This window comes from Phyllobates terribilis, unplaced genomic scaffold (assembly GCF_046119375.1).
Source record: "Phyllobates terribilis strain yellow unplaced genomic scaffold, ASM4611937v1 Scaffold_11__3_contigs__length_659146591, whole genome shotgun sequence".
Taxonomy (NCBI): Eukaryota; Metazoa; Chordata; class Amphibia; order Anura; family Dendrobatidae; genus Phyllobates; species Phyllobates terribilis.
In genome coordinates this window covers 133,075,271-133,096,679 of record NW_027362771.1, presented here as the reverse complement: position 1 = coordinate 133,096,679, position 21,409 = coordinate 133,075,271, and the positions used below count along the sequence as shown (strand labels likewise).

General features: G+C 41.5%; 1 protein-coding gene across 1 annotated transcript in view; it reads right to left on the bottom strand.

Moving 5' to 3' along the window:
- TMTC2 (transmembrane O-mannosyltransferase targeting cadherins 2) overlaps positions 1-21,409 on the bottom strand; it is a 370,418-nt gene that overhangs the window by 254,648 nt on the left and 94,361 nt on the right. Inside the window, exon 2 of the mRNA XM_073651619.1 lies at positions 483-1,053. Within this exon, the coding sequence (XP_073507720.1) occupies positions 483-1,053 (571 nt within the window). The remainder of the gene's footprint in view (positions 1-482; positions 1,054-21,409) is intronic.

The following is a 21,409-nucleotide window of genomic DNA, read 5'->3' as shown; positions in this document are numbered from 1 at the left end:
ACTGTCAGTAGCCCTTGAAGTGATTTTTGTACGCCAGTTATTTGGGTGCAATTTTTGTGCCATTTTGCAAAATAGGTGTCAAGGAGAAAAAAAGTTTTGATTTTGCGCAATATTCATGAACCATTTTGAAGAATTTGGCAAAAAAAAACAAAAGACAAAGAAGAAAATGGACTTACAAAAAACACGCAAATGATGATTAAAGACCAATGAGATTAATATTTCCCTACTGATTTCAAGCTAACATCTGTTTCTGTTTTTTTGTCACAAAAAAAACACAATGCGTTTCCCAAAAAGGAAGCCTAAAGGTAGTTTCTGACACTAAACATCTAATTTCATTGCATCAAAATTATTCTCAAAATCAGCGTGACCCAAGGGGAGATTTCGCTTTTGGATCCACGGCTACACCAGTGTTTCTTTTACAATTTATGGCTAGATTACACATCAATATTCATTTAACAACATCCACCTCTAGGCTCACTTACCTTTACAACGGCAGAAATGATCTCGCTTATTTTTAATTTGTGAAACACAAAAACATCATAAACAGCAGACACTGCCAGAACTGTGACGCCTTGTTCTTTCCATAGCATGCTGCAAGCTGCACACAATCCACTAAATAGGATCCAGCACCAACTCCTAACAGAACAGCTCCGGGTAGTACAATGCTTTACGTAGCAAAGTAATGAAAGTAGAAAGAAGAGTCCAGCTCCGACATCTGCTCGTCCTACTATTCCAGCAACAGCTTCCGTATGGATCGGATGAGAAGCAAATAAGAGTCCAGCTAAGAGAGTCCAGCATCCACTGCCAAAGAGGGCTTTACAAAGGTGTGTGAACAGGCCTGTGACGGCCGAATGCAACAGGATATTCACAAGGTGGTAGCTCCAGGGTTCTAGACCTCCAAAGACGTAGTTAAGGCGAAAGGAAAGAGTGCATAGCGGACGGTAGGATTTATGGCTGCCACTGTGAGTAAGTAAGGTGCCCCAAAAATCATTGAAGAATATTTGGATCCATGGAGTTTCGGGAAGCAGATCCTGATTTGTCTTGATAGCCCGGCTAAAATAAGAAAAGAAATTCATAGAGAATTAGCAGATGTGTAAACAATCAGCAAGTTCTACTGATTAACTTTATTACATACTACGTACTTTTTATATTCAATATCTAGGATTCAAAGACTGGCCATCTGGTCCTTATTTCGGTCAAGACTAGTGTAACCTCAACTCCAACACACTTTGTGTGACCAGGGAAGATTATCACAGTGGCTATCTAGCTCCGAAAAGTGTCCCTTTTCAACCCGATTTACCTGTTGGATTGCGATATCATGATTAAAAGGGCCTGTCCAAGAATTTTTTTTTTTTATTTTTTTTTAAAGGGGCACAAAGCATGGACTGTAATAAAATAATTTATATTCACATGTTGAGTCTCCCGTATCTCCAGAGATAACACTCCGGTGATGCCACATGTGACCGCCTTAGAAGTCTTCCACCGACTGTCACTGCAGCAATCACACGGGTTGGTGTGAATGACATCACTTCTGGTCAGTTCACAAACACTGGCAGGACCAAGCAACAAAGCAGATTTTATTATTTTAATGCATTCCCTGCTCTGTGACCACAGACGCCGCACAGATAGGCTGTGTATGTACATTTTACAGTAATTTGATACAGACTTTTAATTACAATCTGCATTTTTGCCCAATGAAAAGCTCCTAAGAACAGCAATGAAATTAATGTGAATAATGATGCAAAAAACTATTGCATTTGCACCCATATTTGTCCAGTTTTTGATGTTCTGTGCCCATTTTTCATGTGCATCTTCTTTTAATTTGTGCATTTTCGACATCTAACTTATGTGTTCACCTATTTCCTTCATGTTCGGCAACGTGAAGGGGGTTTGGGGTTTCCAGATGTTTTCGGCTGACTCAATTGCAATTTTTTACGCAAATGTACCCCCTTGAATGACTTTATATACATCTGAACCACTTTTTGTTTGTATACAAATTTTGCGACAATTTAGGGGAACATGTGACTGTGATAAAAATATTAAAAGACAAAAATAAAGAACATTTTTTAATTTTAAGCAAAATTCATGAACTACATGTGCCATTTTGAAGAATTTGGAGCCAAAAACATCAACGAATACCACAAGACAAAAAAAAATGATTCATTGATGCTCTGTTAAATGGAAACTTTTGGATCGTGTCTCAATAGGAAAAAAAAATTCTGTAATTAATCAAATCTATAAACATATATTATAATCAGTCTGATTCATTTTTGCCCACAAATAAATGACAACTTTCGTCACCACCATAAACTATACAGCGGTTCCAAAAAATCAGCTCATATGGCAGAATTAGCGTCCAGAGCCAGGATAAGAACAGGTGATCGCACTTTCATTTTTTACACTACTGTATCCTATTTGACAGGTGGCATAATATGAAATATTCAGACACCCATGGAAGTTTCTACAATGCTTCAGACTAACAAAATATGTTATCTTTATAGTATAAGTAGAAAATCATATTGGTATTCGGGGCAAGTATCCACAGCTTGTGGATCAGTTAAGATAATCATTGTGATTCATAATAAAACATGAAAAAGTGATTCAAAGAATTCTGCTCCAATGACTGAAGGTCAGGTTAACAGCATACGTTATACATGATCTTTGGGTGCCTTACTGTGTATTTAAACTCTTGCTGTTGCACTAAGTTTGAGTAAGACTTTAAGACGCCATATCTGATTATATTAGCAACATGCATAATGTATATCAGAATTTTTAATGTAGTCACCAAAGCTATAATTAATCTCCTAAACCTGAAAAAAAGATTAAAAAAAAATCACAATATTAACTTTACTCCCTTAAAAAGTATCAGAGAAATGTGCTTCTTTCTCCTCCTGGATTGATGTTTCATTCTTAATTCATGAGTAAAATCGGTCTTCAATGAACTTACTGAGATAAGACATGACAGTTGGTGCTTGTAACATTCTATGGAGAGGGGTGGGGGAGGAGCTAGAGGCTGACAGACATTCTGCTGCAAGTTTTCCTTAAACAACAGTTATAATTCACCATAGAACTTTGTGAGCACCAACTGTCAACGTCTCTCTCAGTAATAGGAACATCTGTATTTACTGAAGACTTATTTTATGCGTGAATGGAGAATTTTGACAGTGATTGATTAGTCCCAGAGGATAAAGAAACAGATTTCTCTGATGACATATGTTATATAGTTTCTCATTTTTGATTATGATTGAGTTATATGAAAAACTTATATTAAAACAATAGTTACTGTTTAAAGAAGCACTCCCCCATTTTTTTTGCACCTGAAGCTGTGTAAAAGGTAGTGTGGTGTCAGTGTGTTAATATACTCACTGATAGCGGTCTTCTCCGGTTGTATTTTGAGTCATGTGATGGCAATTCTGACTCCGAATCACACTGGGGTCTCTGTGAGCCAGAAGTCACATTTACATGTAAGTTTATGAAGCGCCAGAACAAGGCTCCACAGACTTACATTGTAAATGTGACTTCTGGCTCACAGAGACGCCAGTGTGATCGGGGGTCAGAATTGCCATCACGTGACTCAAAATACAACCAGAGAAGACAACGATCAGTGAGTATATTAACACATTGACACTCCACATACATTTATACAGGTTTAGGGGTTGTCCAGGTTTATCACAAAATTCTGCAGTCACTCTGTACTTCAACGGTTATGTGACTGCCAGTCTGCGATAGGCATACTCCCGGCCACATTCCAACTAGACAAGCGCTACCGTGCTCAATTCACCAGAGAATCCTCACAGCGCGCGATGCGAGAGTTATGAGGATTCAAAAGTCTGTAGACAAATTTAAGTCTGCAGTCACTCTATTTGTCTACAGACTTTTGAATCCTCACAACACTCGCATCGCGCGCTGTGAGGATTCTCTGGTGAATTGAGCGCGGTAGCGCTTGTCTAGTTGGAATGTGGCCGGGAGTATGCCTATCGCAGACTGGCAGTCACATGACCATTGAAGTACAGAGTGACTGCAGACTTACATGATAAACCTGGACAACCCCTTTGATGAGAGGGATTTTTAAGGTCATATAAAAAAGACATCAGATGGTTGTAAGTATAAATCTTGATTGCACAATATCTTCGGTGTCTAAAAAATGATGAATCAATTTGAAGCAGAAAAAAATACACCATATACAAAAATTGTGTAAAGAAAACAAAGCAAGCCCTCACTCAGCGATACTAGAAAACTAAAGCTATGTCTCCTGAAATGCTACAAGGAAAAAAATTAAAAGAGCTGCTTGATTTTCAAGGTCCAAAACAAATGGTATTTAGAGGTCACTTGTATACCTTATTGATAGGGACATTTCCCTGCTAAGGTAGAGATGACCCACCAATAACACAGCATCATAGAATCTTCAATCCAGGATTCACTAAACCATCTCAGACAGATCTCTGTCCAGCCTCTGTTAGAAGACTTCCATTGAAGGAGAACTCACCACCTCTCGTGGCCGCCTGTTCCTCTCATTGATCACCCTCACTGTCAAAAAGTTTTATCTAATCTGTATCTTCTAACTTTCAGTTTCATTCCATTGCTTCCATTGTGTTTCCATGGGCAAATGAGAATATGAGACACTCTGTATTAATAAACAAATTATGCAGGAGCCATGGCTATTCTTATAAATATGGCTCTGAAGGACTAACAATTCAAGAAAGGGCAAAACAATTTTATTTTAATCTGTGAATGCCAAAAATCTTTTGCCCTCTTAAAAGAAAAGAATAGTAGAAAGAAAAGAAAGTAACCTTTATAGAATCAGTTGCTGATGATCCATTTAAAGCTTATAACCGGAAAGAATTCCTTAAATGCATTCTGTGGTGAACAGAAGATGGAAATCACATATAAAATAAATTCCTAACCTTGAGCTTAAGACGGATGCATATTACTTCAATTCTAAATTGTAATCTTACTTACAACTACTCATTGTATCCGAGCTAACATTCATTCACTTTACAGAAAACACTTGTGGTTTTGTCTTTAGCTTTCAGTACTATTTTTATGGCAATAATCTGATAAGTACGTGAGGTTAGCATAAAATTACAAAAAAGTGACCCAACCCAACAAAACTGAACAACCTGACAACTACTGACCTCAACTCCGAACAAGACAAAGGTCTTTAGTCTATACATTTTTTGAGTAAAGTCAAGATCTCACTAAAGATTAAAGGGGTATTTCAGCTCCACTTACTTCCACATCGGGAGGCGAGCATGGCCGGGGAAGTCACGTCTACTGATACCTAATGGAAGGTTTTATGCAACTATCTTGTTCATTGGGAATAGAACAGAGTCGGAATACCCCATTAAATCTTAGCAATGTCCAAAAGTATCATAATGCAAACAATAGCAGCTTGCAGGGTTGCCACAGTACTGGGAGAACAAATTAGACATGACTGATCGATAAAGGGGTCTTTTTAGCAAGATCTGGACATCAAAGAGTCATATGGACGTCAATGTCCCCGAAGAACGCTTTATTTCAGCAGAAGTATATCAGAGAAACCCCCTTCCTCGCCAGTAAACTCAGTTCAGGAATAGCATGGACATCCGTTCATTTCACTGACCACTATGTGTGCATATAAAATCTGACCTGATTCTCAGCATAATAGAATGATTATTATATACTGCATATTAATTTTTACCTTACCTGACCTAAAAACCACAGTGACATTCACGCATATGAGATTTCAGTAAATTGTAGCAATCCACACTGTATTAGCTACGTATTTCACATTATATAGTAAATCACGTTTCATGTTCATTTTACCCTCCAGTAAGCTGGAAGAAAGGAAATGCATCTGTTTACAGTAACCTCAATGGTTTCTCCCTGGTAATTTGCAATGTTGGAAGGTAGAAAAGTAAAATTATAGCAGTTTCAAGTCTATCAAGCTGCAGTGGATTAATATTCTAACCCTGGAGGGTGTTCTGGTTTGGAATATAGCCAGCAGAAAAAGAGCATCACATTTCCAGGATTACAGAAGATATTTACATGATGTCAGATGAACAGGAAACAAGGCAGAATTACACGCACGGCATTAGTTCAACCAACGGCTCTGCCGAACAATAGGCCAAAACATGTTCCAAAATGCTCAGATGATTACTAATTTCTCACTTTCCAGGTTTATGTGTGTACATTTGTTTGAAAATAGTATTTAACATTTTGCCAATTGGAAGTTAAGGGGCAGTTCACTGCTAATCATCAACTGGGAGATGTCAAAAGGGGTCACTGTCCAGTGACCCTCACAGATTGCAAAAATGAAGGGATTTTGGCACTACCTTGACGGACTCCTGACCTTGAGATCTCTGCATATGCAAGTCTGTTGATCAAGCCTCCTATTGACTGCAACAGGACTATAATGCACATGAATTGTTGTTCTCCTGGGAGATCAGAGCTATCGGACATGTCTAACGGTAGCTCATTCCTTTCTTCTCATTGAAAACACATGAATGCTTATTCAAAGATTTAAAAAAAAAGGCATGAAAACCACTAGCTCATGCATGGACAACAAAATCTATAGACCCACCCCATACCACCTTGCAGTGCCTTTGCAATGAATCCAAATAAAAATACCTCCATTACTCAGAATATAATGCTGCATACTATGATTTCTTTTGTGAGTTCTAACAATTTCTGAAGAAAATCCTTTCAATTCATTATTTATTTTTTGCCATTATTAACTTTTTATAAAACTTTGAAGAGTTGCCCGACTTAAAGGGGTTGTTGGGTCAAAAGTGATAAGTTTGCAGTCACTCTGTGTGCCTGCAGACTTATGAATTACCCCAGCGCAGGCAGTGTGCGCTGCAGAAATTTGCCAGTTTCAGACCCAGTAACGGAAGGTATGTATGTGTTATACGTACCCCTGGTCAGTCGGTGCCACCTCGATCCATAATGACTCAGGCGGCCAGTGGGCGCGTCTGACTAGAAGGCACGGCCTCACTCAATATAAGTGTATGGAGAGCGAGGCCACGTCCACAGACCAGGAGTATGTATAACACATACCCTCCATTACCGGGTCTGAAACTGGAGAATCCCCGCAGCGCACAGTACGCACGATGGGGGGGGATTCATAAGTCTGCAGTCACATAGAGTGACTGCGGACTTATCACTTTTGACTGGACAACCCCTTTAAGTAAAAACTGCTCTAAAGGTAGCTAATAGTGGTCAGGTGCCTGGAGCAGAGCATTGGTGGATGTGTCCCTGATGATGCCCTGTTCCATCACATCCAGCGTTTATATGTGATTGGGAAAAAGCCTTGTTATAAATTTCCTTTTGTCGATCATTGGCCCTTGTAGAAAGATACTAAGAAGCTTGAATACATTAGTGATCTCATTTTAAAATGTAATACATAAAAACAAACTTGCGAGGTTATAAGGTGCGAAGGTTTACAGAATCCATTGTGCTTCACTATCAGAATATTGCAGGGCATGCCATCTGAGATACTGTACGTAGCCAAGAAAAACATATATGCTTCAGGTGATTTTAACAATAACTAGGATTAGCGAAATACCAAGAGCAGAGCAATGTAGATGTCAATCCACAAGAAGTAAATACTGCTTACAGCTACGCTGAGTGAGAGGAAACACAGGACCTATTAGAAGGCAATATAAGTCACGTCTCCTGAACGGCGTAATACACCCTTTTCCAGATTTGGAAGGGTGAAGCACAAAGTAAATACAACGACTTCCCTTGACATCACTCTGAGTGCACCTGCAAGACCAATTCAACGTCATGATGATGAATGACCGCATTGTCAAGTGCTGACAATCTAATCTTGCAGATAAGCAAACAAGACATTACAACGGAAAAGTCATGAGTACTGGAATGACTAACAGGTGTTTTTCTGGTAAATGAACATGTCTTCAATCAACACTTCCATTCAGAAATAGATTAGATAATCCAGCTGTTTGAAAACAATGGAAATACTAAAAGTGATGACCATCCCAATGTCATAATGTTATTGGCACTCAATGTGGAGGAAATAGTGGAGGTCTATTAGGACCCTCATGAACATATCATGCACAGCGCCCCGAGTGCTATGTCTGCTATTACACCTTGCCATCATTTAGAGGAACTGTATCCCGTTAACAGAAACCCTGTATCTGTGAAAACTCCAAAGACACTTCCATCAATAGCATATCAGCATTTTATACATGGCTATACTATCCATTATTTATTTTCCATTGCTTGTATAGGCCAGCATATTACACTTTGGACATTATTTCCTGTCAGGAGGAGTTGACTGTAAATCAGAAGGACATCAACAGTGATGCCAGTCAACAGAGCAAAGTGGAAGAGAAAGAACTGTTCTGTTGATGTGATGTCACTGGACGTAGGAGAACTGCTGGCAAAGTCATAGGAAGCAAGAGAATTGCTGGCAGGATCGCTCTTAGCCAGAAGAGATCATAGTCGGGCAGAACAGGCAGGAAGTTGGCAACTACTTGCCGGTAAGTTCTTAGACCCAAAGGAAAAAGAAAACAAAGTCCCAGATAACCCCTTTAACCAAGTACTATGTTTTTGGAACATAGCTGGGAACTGGAACACCCAGAGGCAACACCCCCGTTGCCCATCAATGGATAAAGGACACTGAGCTAAAGTAATACATCTGAACAGAATTTACATTTTTTTATCTTATTTTCTTTTTGTATTAATCGTATTCTTCATGTCTGTATCTACACTATCTTGTAGAGCATTTATGATTTTGCTGGTTGGTGGGAAGTCATGTTGCTGACATTTGACTTGCCCTTTCTAATCTTTGATTCAATAAAGTCACAGCAGCATATGATATGAGTATAACTGGAGCTCAGAATCAAAGCTACGGACCTTTCATATGCAACTCCAGAGTCAAAGAGAATTTTTCATCAGTAGACCGAAAACTGAGCATTTCTTTCTCATACCCCTCATTGATGCAATTCATTTACCACCTATCTGATCAGGCTGTCGTTCTCTGTACAGTTTGTCTGCAAAGTACTATTTTGTATTACAGAGAAAGAGACCTCCACACAATCCAGTATTTTAATCATGCGCTGATCCCAATATATCTACTGGTTAGAGTGCACAGCTTTTGTGTTGGAGCAAAATGTATGCAAGGTGTCACAATGACTGCGTTTCATTCCAAAGGTCACGCTTTATTATGGAAGAGAAAAAACAACAGCATTTGTGAGTCTGCCTAGAATTAAGCCTTCCGTGCCTGTCACCGTAATGACGAATGAGAAGCAAATCACCCTGTCTGAGAGCTGGCTGGAGCCCACTGTTCCCTAGGTTAGAAAAGATAATATAACAGTTCTTGTTCTAGCCCTGATCTGCAAGGCAAAGCTGGGTATGAATGCCTGAAAACAAACACATGCCTTTAGACCGTCAGCTGCTTAGCAGGTTCACCAGCAAAAAGACAAATCATGGCTATTCTCCAATACTAAAATCAAAAAAAGCAAAAAACACAAAAATGGAAAAATGACATCCAAATTCGATGCAAGAATTAAACTTTTATATAATAAGGAAACCAAATCTAGCATTAGTAAGGTTGGTGAGAGATAATAAAATTTGGACATTTAACTAAACTAAATAAGAAAAGCCTGAAAAAAATCAGTTGATGGTTCAAAACAGACAATTAATATGGCTGAAGCTCAAATAATATCAAAACTATAATTGTCAAACTAACTACTGCTCAAACTTCTGATTTATTAAATATATGGTCACTTCTAGTTTTCTAGTACAATGTAGTAAAAGTACAATGTTGTTATTATAATGGCTTAATTTTTTATGCAAGGTCTTAAAAAAAAAATTACTAAGTTATTCTGCATTACCGTATTATTTTCAATGTCAGCACCATAATGTCTAAGAATGTTCTTTAACATGCTGTAAACCAAAAACAGACCATAAACATGTAGTATGGTTGAATGAAATGGGTATTCCCATGTCAGTCACTTATACATGATGGAAATCTTATCTACAGTAGGATTCACAACACGTTTGACCCTAAATTCCATGGCTCTGTCAGGGCTTACATCTGAACCCCCGTAAATGATGCACGACAGAGCGCGCTGCTACTCCATCTGCATCATTATAGTCAATCGCCCATCAGCGCATACAACCGAAGTCCATTTTGCGAGGATTCGGACGTAAGCCATGATGGAGATCTATGGAGGTTGGGGGGTGGGAACAGGAATACTCCTTTGAAAACTCAACTATAAAGGCCTCATCCAGTGATCGTTTTCATACGTGTTGCATTTTCACATACAGAACTCTTACCTATCAATCTATGACCATGTTCACATGGACTGGGTTTTTTTTTGGACAGATCTATTGTCTTCTATATTACAAAATTTTTTTTTAAAAAGAACAGGTCAGAGAAATGTTTTTCCATCTGATATGCTCGATCAGCGAATTTGTCCATCAAAAAATGGATAGCACATGGATATTAACCAAGTACTCACTGTTTTCTTACTAATGGGTAGGAGAAGCTTGGAAACTTTATACATTTGTTCCTTTTTTTTTTTACACCACCAGATGCCACACTAGAGGTAAAACACACTGATCAAAAAACCAACAAGTTGGATTTAATGAAAACGAATTGTAAAAGACGTGTAAATTACAAAGTGGCCACTGGCGCTTTTCCATGGAAAGACAGACCTTGAAGACAAGCACTGATCGGCGGTATCAGTATGCAGTTGATGTCCCAGAGCATTGTTTTTATGTTTTAGAAATAGTAGGGTTTTTTGCTTTTGTTACTGTTTGGACAATTGTAACCCCGTGTAAAAGTATTGGAGCTGGTAGCTAGAAGCCACTCCTAATAACTATCTAATCTGTACCTTAATGTATTTTAGGATATTATTAGATTCGATCAGGGGCGTATACTGAAAATAATGCCAAATGCTTTGCTACAAAGCTTTTCATTATGGAGTAGTAAAAAAAGATACATTTTGGGGCAGGTTTTGTATTCTTGTTAATCTATATCCATATAGCTTAGCAGGTGCATAGACACCACAATATACATTGTAGGAACACTATACCTAAACATAAAGCAGCACTCACGGTACGCACTTACTAGCTGCACAATTGCTGTGTGTTCCTACAACTAATTCTGACTCAAACAGATGGGAACAAAAGTTGGTGACTTCCAAGATCTATAATTAGAGTTTGGGAAGACTGTTTGCTTTCTCATGACAAAACAAAAAACTTCTTTTTAATTCATCAGTGTCCCTTAATACTTCTAGTATGTAGTCTCCATAGAAACATCCCATTGTTCGTTGTTATACAGAGGCGAGTTTCTATAGGGACAACGAAGAACAGGAAGACCAGACAGATCAGGACAAATTCTTTTTCCATAAGTGTTCAAGGGAGGTAATAACTCCTTGTTTGGGATGTCACCGCTTTCTCACAGATAGCTCGTGAATACTTGTCATTTCCTTGCTGAATGGGCAGAATTCATTGCATAGCAAGTCAGAGGGAAAAAAAATACAAGACTCATTCGTAACCCAACATACTAACAAAAGACACGCTGAATTTCAAAGTGACAGTGCAAGAAAAGAAAGGAACAAAAAGCCTAAGTTTAGTGGCACACCGAGAACTGGTAATGGCTGTACAAACAAGGGAAACTGTGCCCCATCCCACACTCAACATCCCATTCTGATGGGAAACCACCAAGAGCAAGCCACAAGAGCCCAATTATCACTCGTCAACTGTCCTATTGATTACAGATAGTAGAGGAGTAAAGCTCTGCCAAGGACCCAATCAACTTTTGACAGAATAGAAAGAAAAAGCAAGTAACAAATGCTCCCCAGCCTTACATTTATGAAAACCACCTTCACTCCAGACAGCCTAATTTAGCGAGCGTAATTATTCACATTGCTGATAACTATACTTGTGTTTCCTTGTCACACACTACTGTAAAAGCTTAAATGTGTCAAATAGGATTTCACCAAACCCGTATTTTGCAAATTCTGATTTAGACTAGTTTACATATCATTATCATAGGAGCAATTGAAGTTGTATAAATTTTGGCATTGTTCTCTCTTACCAAAAATTAAAAAAAAAAAATCACACCTTGTGCCAATGTCAACTATTCTATAAGCGCTCATTAGAAACCTAAGATGTGCTTAATCGAACAACCAACTAACAAAACAGAATGCATAACAGACAGAGCTTGAAATCCATTCTCAAAAAGACCATTTTCAGAGATTGTAGAGGATTCAGAAAGATGTTGGATTTCACAGAGGCATTGTATGGGGTTTATTTGATAACTCTGCCATTCTTCTTGCATGCTCCTTTGTTGCCCCTAAACACTTGTGCATAAAAGACCTTCAAATACCCACTGAAATGAATGATCGCTTTACATTTCTAGGGACATGAATTCTTTTTCCTTCATTCAATGTTTACTGGAACGTGAATGAACAATGGCTCTTACGTTACTCAATACTGCAGGCACACATTGTTCAGTGGGGGCTTTCTATTTTCTGGTATACAAAGTGGAATAGGTAGCATTATATACAGATAAACACTATTGTATATGGGTACAGAAGGCAGCATTATGACACTTTAATAACAAGCGAACACATTAAAATAATGTGCATAGAATTGTAGCATAAGCTGAGTATGTCAGCTGGTACAGTGTATGAAGAAGACACAGCATGTTCCAATCTTTAAGGCCTCATTCAGATATCCGATTTTATTATTTAAGAGAAAATCAGAGCAATTATTCTGATTAGACTCTGATCAGAGTGTGGAACGAGTGTCTTCCGATTTTATCGTACGTCGAAATTAAAAAAAAAAAAATTCTACACCCACTCCATTCTGGCATTCCTTGAAAATCGAACAACACTTGGATGTCATCCAAATGAAGTCCGCTATTTCCACGGACTCACTGGCTTGCATGGCTGATTTTGATCCAACCCTCGGATCAAAATCGGACATATCTCTGATATTTTCAGTGAACCACTAGGTCTGATGGGAAAAAAAAAAATGGGCTTGTGAATGGCCCAATAGACTGACAGGTATGAATGCTATCTGTGAAAAACACGGATAGCACTTGTGCACGAAATTCAGATGTCTGAATAAGGCCCTATTCTTAGGAGCAATTAAGGAATATATATTTATAGAATCAAATGTAAACTGAAAAATAAATCATATGGAGACACCGTGGTCATCAGCCTGTTGTGTTCAATTTTCTGTGACAAAACGGGAAGTTTTGGCTCCTTCTGAGCCTTAATCTCACTGTTAGTATAAAATCAGATAAAGAAGTTAATAATCACACATAGGTATAGAAAACGGAAAAAAGTCAGCTCACCCTAAAAGTTTCCAGAGCACAGAAAACCAGCAGAGCTGCAGGAAAACCATTGCTGATTAAGGACCTGATGGTCTGAAATGCGTCTGCCCTATTTTATCCCTGTTGGGGATTGTGACTTTATGTGGATATTCATTTTTGATTTTTTTCATTTGTTTAAATAAACTTCTGATTTTTATGGGATCTCTGAAGCTGGATACGTTTTCTCCCTTATCGAATAATCACACCTACTTCAAATAATTACAACATTTTGGTGAAAAAGACAATAACCCTGGGACTTGCGACCACAGCATTATTGTCTTTCGGTGACATATTGTCTTCATATTCCTCTACTTCCTCATCATCTTGGTATGTCATGACATCAAAGTTTATATCTGCGGCCTCAATTTTATCAGACATCATGCTTAGTTTTATGTATATTGTCAATCACCATTTTTCTATTTTTAGTATTTGTTTTTCATAGAATTTGCATAAAAGGTATATCTGTACCCTCATGAATGAGTATTCCTCTCTGCATTATAGTTATGTGTCTAGCATATTACCATTGACTTTCTCTCTTTTGTTAGGTTCATTTTAGGGCATTTTATTTATAACAGACTGGTAGCTCCAACAGTTGATTTTAGTACCCTTTTTGTAATTAAAAGAAATATGTGATTTACTTATTTAATTGATTTTATAGAGACAATGAGATCAAGGCTCGAGAGGAGTCAAAACATTACTTTGTATCACAGATCATTGAATCACAACAAGCTGATATCCACAGTGTCTCCATACGATTTTTTGATTTACGGTACATAAATTCTTGAAATAACGAAAGAACTAAATATTGGAGTGTGCTATATCTCTCATATCGATGGTTTCTGAGATTATTTTCCTCACTAGCATCTTCCAACCTATTCTCAAGAGAGCAGTTAGTTTTCTTCATTACGTCAAGGTTTGGTTGGTTCAATGTGTCATGCTCTCATGGCAAAATGCAAAAACAAAATAAAGCTTTGTTTTTAGTTACCATTGGATACTACCTGGCCTTTAAATGGTTTATCCATTATTATTTATTTTATTTTTTTTACTAACCACCTAAGAACCTAAAAGGCAAGTTGTTGCTAACTACCTACCTGTTCTACTCAGCGCCGGCACAGAGCAGCCATTGACTGTTCCTGCCGGCGATTCAGTTGCTCAATGTCAACAGAGCAGCTCTTCCTCTTCCAGCTGCTCTGTTGATTAGGCATAACTGCTGACGTCATGCTGACTTGACAACTGGCTTCTCGCAGTTTGACAGCTGACTCTCCTTTCTCTGCCCATCAGCATGACATAAGAAGTCACGCCCTGTCAACAGAGCAGAGAGCAGGAGAAGAAGCTGCTCTGTCGACGTGATGTCAGCAGAAGCCACTCTATCCCAGTAGAGATCGGCGCCGGATCCAACAGGCAGGTAGTGTAGTGTAGGCTCCCAATCACAATGGGTTACACCTTGTCATGGCAGATGGGTACATATAAATTGGGCAACTTGGATGCCAAGTACCTTTGTTTTATAAATACAGTCTATATGTCAGTAATGCAGTTCAAAACTCATTCAATGTACACATTTACCTTAGCGCACTCAGTATGTTATTATATGTATGCATGTGTGTATATACAACAGATAACAGAGTCCAATAATCTCCTAAAACAAGACTCTGGCATAAGAATATACCGTATGTGTTTCCAGGCTATCATATACCATGCTCTGCGGTTTACACAGTAGCAGTGGCCTGTACAGATATATCTCTATTTCATAATTTTATAATATAATTTGCCTTATTAATATTTTCTGCCATAATACAAACTTCCCTAAAATTAAAACAGATACATTCACACACAGGCATGTGGATAAAATAAATACTACAAGAACAGAGTAACATTATTTTGTTAAATAAAACAGTGGAAGAAGAAAAACGGCCTGGAAACACAGGGTGTCTGTCTGTTTATTTCATTAATGTCAAAAAGGAAGTCCATTTCCTGTGGTGAAAATGTAGCCCTGTAAATAGACTTCAAGAAAAGACAAGGCACAACCTTGAGTAATATACAGTGCAATTTTCTCATCAGTTGGTTTAATAGCATACAACAATGCCTGGAAATGTCTCGATGACACTGGTTTGGAAGCTTATTAAGGAAAAATGACAGTATCCAGTAACACTTGTCAACAAAATGACATAAAGTGATCAAACAAGAAGTCACTAAGGAGTTTCCAGACCCTACAGAAAAACAAAGCTTTGGAATTCATAGCGACTAATTTTCTTAAACAGAACTCTGCCACAAGAGCTGTAAAACTCCTTATAGAAGGAAGACGAAGCTTCATATCAACCAAGACCAATAGAAAAGAAATTGTTCCAAGGGGAAAATTGTCAACTGAGCCTAATATTATGGTATTGGCAAAACCGCAGTTCACTGAAGATGAAATTTATAGCTGCTTTCTGATAGCAGAACTGAATAAAAAATATCAACGGGAAATAGGCCACTATTGTGTCTCACAGTCTTAATGTACATAATGGATTCCAAAGGTTCCCATATAGAAATTTTGGCGGGAATGGCCAACTTCTGAATATCCCCAAAAATGTATGTTGGGGGTAAGAAGGATTGGGCATGTTAAAATTCAACACGATCAATCCTTTTGTTCTTAGGAAAGATAACTTCCTGACAAGTGACACTAGACATGACATCACCAGCCAATCTCACCTTTCAATATAAAAGTGAACAAAGCTGGGACGGGTGTTCAAGTAGAAATGGTAAATTAGTGAGTCATTCTAAATAATTTCACAAAGTTAAATGAAAAAAAAATTTAATTTAGAAAAGAGTAGTTACTTACCGGTAACGAAATTTCTCGGAACCCATGACGGCACCACGGAGAGAGGGGATCCGCCCTTCAAGGACAGGAAACCTACAGATAAAAAGGGCGGCACCTCTCTCCCGCATCAGTTGGTTTACAGAGCACCGAGAGGACCGCCAGGTTCGTAACACCAAATATGGCATTTTTATTATATATACTATATATGTATATATATATATATATATTTTTTTTTTTTCAGACACACCCTGTGACTAAACAACAGGTAGTAACGATTGTGCACACCCATGTGTAAGAAAAAAGGGGAGGGAATGTACGGGTGCCGTCATGGGTTCCGAGAAATTTCGTTACCGGTAAGTAACTACTCTTTCTCTTTCCCCATGACGGCACCACGGAGAGATTGCAGAGCAGTGAAGATTAGGGAGGGACCACCGCTTCCAGAACCCTTCTGCCAAAGGTAAGATCTGAAGATGATGTTAGATCCAGCCGGTAGTGCTTAAAGAACGTGGAGGGAGAAGACCAGGTCGCCGCTCTACATATCTGTTCGATTGAAGCTCCGGCCTTCTCCGCCCAGGAGGCTGCCACTGCCCTTGTCGAGTGCGCCCTTAAGCCCACCGGCGCTGTTTCCCCGCTTGAGGAATAAGCCAGGGAAATGGCTTCCCTTATCCACCTTGCCAGGGTTCCTTTGGAAGCTTTCTGTCCCTTCCGAGATCCCTGGAAGCACACAAAAAGAGCCCTGTCCTTCCTACACTCCCGTGTGGCCTCTAAATATTGCATAATGCACCTCCTGACGTCCAAGGTGTGAAGGGCCTCTTCCCCCTTGTTTTTTGGGGCTGCGCAGAAGGAAGGGAGGGTAACCTCCTGTGACCTGTGAAAAAGGGATCCCACCTTAGGAAGGTACGCAGGGTCGGTCCTAAGCGTCACTCTGTCGTCTAGTATTTGTGTAAAAGGGGGTCCTGCGGATAGTGCTTGGATATCACTAATGCGGCGAGCCGAGGTGAGGGCTACCAGAAGGGACGTCTTAAGGGACAAGATTTTAAGGGACGCTTCCCCTAGAGGTTCAAAGGGGCCTCTGGTCAGGGCTGAAAGAACAAGATTTAAATCCCACGGAGGAGCCTTCCGGGAGGGGATGGGCCTGGATCTATGAGATGCTCTGATGAACCTGGAGACCCATCTATCCCTTGCCAGGTTGCAGTTATACAGGGCTCCCAGAGCTGCCACCTGAACCTTCAGCGTGCTCGTGGCCAACCCCAGTTCCAACCCCTTCTGAAGGAACTCCAGAATGGTAACCACGGGGGCCTCCCCTACTATATCCGTACCTGCAAAGGAAAGGAATTTCTTCCAAGTTTTCCCGTAGAGCCTAGTAGTTACAGGTTTCCTACTCTGCAGCAAGGTAGAGATTAGATTGGGGGAAAACCCTTTATCCCTCAAGAGTGACCTCTCAAATTCCAAGCTGTCAAGTGCAGGTTTGTTACCTGCGGGTGTAGTACTGGACCCTGAGACAGCAGGTCCGGAACTTCCGGAAGGACCCAGGGGTCGGAGACGGACATGATCCTCAGCCAGGAAAACCAAGGCCTTCTTGGCCAGAAAGGGGCGATCAGGATCGCATTCGCCTCGTCTTCCCTGATCTTCCTCAGAACTGCCGGAATGAGAGCAATCGGAGGAAAGGCATATACTAGCTGGTGGCCCCATGGAATCAAAAAAGCGTCTAGTGCTACTGGGTTCCCCCTGGGGTCGATCGAGCAAAACGTGTCCACCTTTTTGTTTTTCCAGTTGGCGAATAGGTCTATACATGGGATTCCCCAAGCCCTCGTGATTTTTTTGAACACTAGCTGGTTCAACTCCCATTCGCCCTGTCTCAACTGGGTACGGCTTAGGAAGACCGCCGTGACGTTCATTGACCCTTTTATGTGCAGAGCTGATAAGGACTCTAGATTCCTCTCTGCTACGTGGAGGATGGAGCTTGACGCCTGAAGAAGGGAGATGGACCAGGTACCCCCCTGGAGATTTAGATATGCCACCACTACTCGGTTGTCCGAGACCACTCTCACGTGGTAACCCTTTAACACGTTTAGAAATTCCAAGAGGCCATACTTCACCGCCAGAAGTTCTTTCATGTTGGAGGAAGAACCTTCCACCCCCTTTGCCCAGACTCCCTGAGCCACTCGGTCGACTGTATGAGCCCCCCACCCCCTGGGGCTTGCATCTGTCGTCAGAATCTGGGGTGACGGTATTGTCCATGGGACGCCCCTGCCTAGATTTTCTTTCTTTGTCCACCATGTTAGGGAAAGTAAAGTTTTTGAGGATAAGGTCAGTCGCCCTTCTAAGTGCCCTCTTAGAGATTTTTCCACCCTCAAAATCTCCCATTGTAAGACCCTGGTGTGCAACTGAGCCCAGCGGACACCCGGGATGCAGGCAGTCATACAACCGAGGAGGGACATTGCTCCCCTTAGTGTCATAACCGGATGCTTCCTCACATAGGACACACGGGCTATCATATTTTGGACTTTCTCTTCCGGAAGACGGCATTCCTGACTTCTTGAATCTAACAGGATACCTAAGTATTCCTGTAGCTGAACTGGCTCCACTCTGGATTTTTTTAGATTTAGAAGCCATCCCAAACTTGTCAAAGAATCCATGACTACTGCTAGCTGGTCTTTGCAGTGGCTGAACGAGTTGCCTATAACCAGTAGATCGTCCAGGTATGGGACTATCAGGATGTTCCTCTCCCTCAGATGAGCCATGACTTCCGACATCACTTTCGTGAAGACTCTGGGGGCTATTGCTAACCCGAAGGGAAGGGCCCCATACTGGAAGTGTCTGATTGTGCCCCTTATTGGTATGGCTACCCTCAGGAATTTCTGGTAGTCCCTGTGAATGGGGACATGATAGTAGGCGTCTTTTAGGTCTAAGACCGTCATGAAACAGCCTGGAAACAGTAATTTCACACAAGTTTTTATTGACTCCATCTTGAAAGGTTGTATATTTAGAAACTTGTTTAATTTCTTCAGGTTCACGATAGTCCTGAGTGTACCATCCAGTTTTCTCCTGAGGAATAGTGGGGAGTAAAACCCCTCGCCTGCTTCCTGAGCTGGGACCTCCTGCAGGACTGCTCTGTCCACTAGGTCTAGGACTTCCTGTTCTAGAGCCAACTGTTCTACCGCTGAGGACCTTACGGGGGTTACTGTGAAATTTCCTCGGGGAGTGGAGAGGAACTGGAGTTTTAGCCCAGATCTTATCAGGCCCAAAATCCAGCCCACATTTGAAATCTTTTCCCAGGCTGGGAGGAAATGGAGCAGCCTTCCCCCCACCTGGGGCTGCGTTTCATTGGGCGGGCTTCTTGCTGTCACTAAGGGGCCTGTTGAACATAAACCCCTTGGCTTTCTTCTGTCTCCTATCTTCCCACCTGTCCTGATCTTTGGGGGGCCTCTTTCGCATGAATTTTTTGCTCCGAAAACCCTTCCTGAATGATGAACCGGAGAGGACCGGGAATCGTTTTTTGTCATCCCCGGCTTTATCCAGGATGTCATCCAGGGTAGGTCCGAACAAAAATTCTCCTTCACACGGGATGGAGCACAGTTTGGATTTCGTTTGGAGGTCGCCTGGCCAGCATTTGAGCCATAGGGCCCGTCTAGCTGCATTTGAAAAACTCCCTGCTCTGGCTGCCAGTCTGACGGAGTCGGCTGAGGCGTCTGCCAGAAAAGCCGCTGCGCCTTTCATCACAGGGATGGTCCCTATAATATCCTCCCTTGAAGCCTTGTCTTTTAGCTGAGATTCCAGCTGGTCCAGCCAAACTATCAAGGATCTGGCTGTGCAAGTGGCTGCCACTGCCGGTTTTAACCCCCCCCCTGCCGCTTCCCAGGCTCCTTTCAGAAAGGAGTCCGCTTTTTTGTCCATAGGGTCTTTAAGTACCCCCATGTCTTCAAACGGCAGGGAATATTTTTTAGAGGCTTTGGCTACCGCCACGTCAATTTTTGGCGCTTTATTCCAGAAAGAGCATACAGGGTCCTCAAAGGGGTATTTCCTTTTTGGGGTCAACAACCCTTTTCTCTCTGGCTTCTTCCATTCTCTCTTAATCAGGTCGTGAACCTGATCATTAAGAGGGAAGGATCTCTTTCTTTTCTGACCTAAGCCACTGAACATTATGTCTTGGATGGACTTTTTGGGATGAGGGTCTACAAACCCCATGGTGGCCCTAACTGCTTTGATTAAGCTATCTGTTCCGTCTATAGGGAAACAGTTACGACCACCGTCCTCTGAAGATGAGGAAGCAGATGATGAACAGGATGATTCAGACCCCGCAACTTCCTCATCTGATTTACTAGACTCTGACTCCGGGGAAAGGTGCCTAGTTTTTTTATGCTTCTTCCCCCCCTTTTGGAGGGATTTGAAGGTATCTTCGACTTGTGATTTTATCAGGGATCTGAGCTCGGTAGCAAACTTAGGGGTCTCCTCACAGATGGTTTGCTCGATGCATGAGCTACATAGTCTCTTTTGCCATGTGGTGGGTAGATCTGCTGCGCAAAGTGCGCAGGTCCTGTTTTTAAACTTCCCCGTGCTCTTCCTTCCCTAAGAAGAAAAGAGAGGGGGGAGGGTCCAAATTACAAGTGAACTTTCACGAAGATCACTTACCGCCTATACGAAAGAGAGAGAGGGAATACTGCATTCGAAGAGGAACCTGCTCTGGTAGCTGGGTCTTTCGCCGAGGCTGATGCCGTGCCGGAATCTTTGCCACGCTGAGAAGACCTGCCGGACCGACCGCTTCCTCCGTCACCTTGATTATGTTGACGCGGAGGGCCGTTGGAGGGTCCTTTCGTGCATTTCCTCTGAGGCGATGGTGATGGAGATGGTGAGTGGGGGCGCAGGGACTGCACCTCCTGGGGCTCCTGGTCACTCATACTGCTGATTTTCACGTATGCCAGGAAGCATTTTCCCTTTGCTTCCCTGGCAATTTAAGCTATGCAGGTGACCGCCCCCTCCCCCTCCAACACCGCTGTGGGGAGCGCCCCCCTCTAGCCAGGACACCGCTGTGCCCTCCATGTTAGGCCTTTCCCGCGCGCGCGTTTGAATTCGCCGCTCCTGCGGCCGCGTCACTTCCGGGCGCCTCCCGCGTCACTTCCGGCGCGCGCGCGCGAGGGGGAGCATCGGTGAGTGCGCGCACCCGCCCAAACGCCGAATCGCTATCCGGCAAGCATGCGGGGCGCGCGCTGCACAAGGCCCAGACCCTGACCCAGAGCTCAGGCCAACCCGAGCCCTGAGCCTTCTATACTTACCGC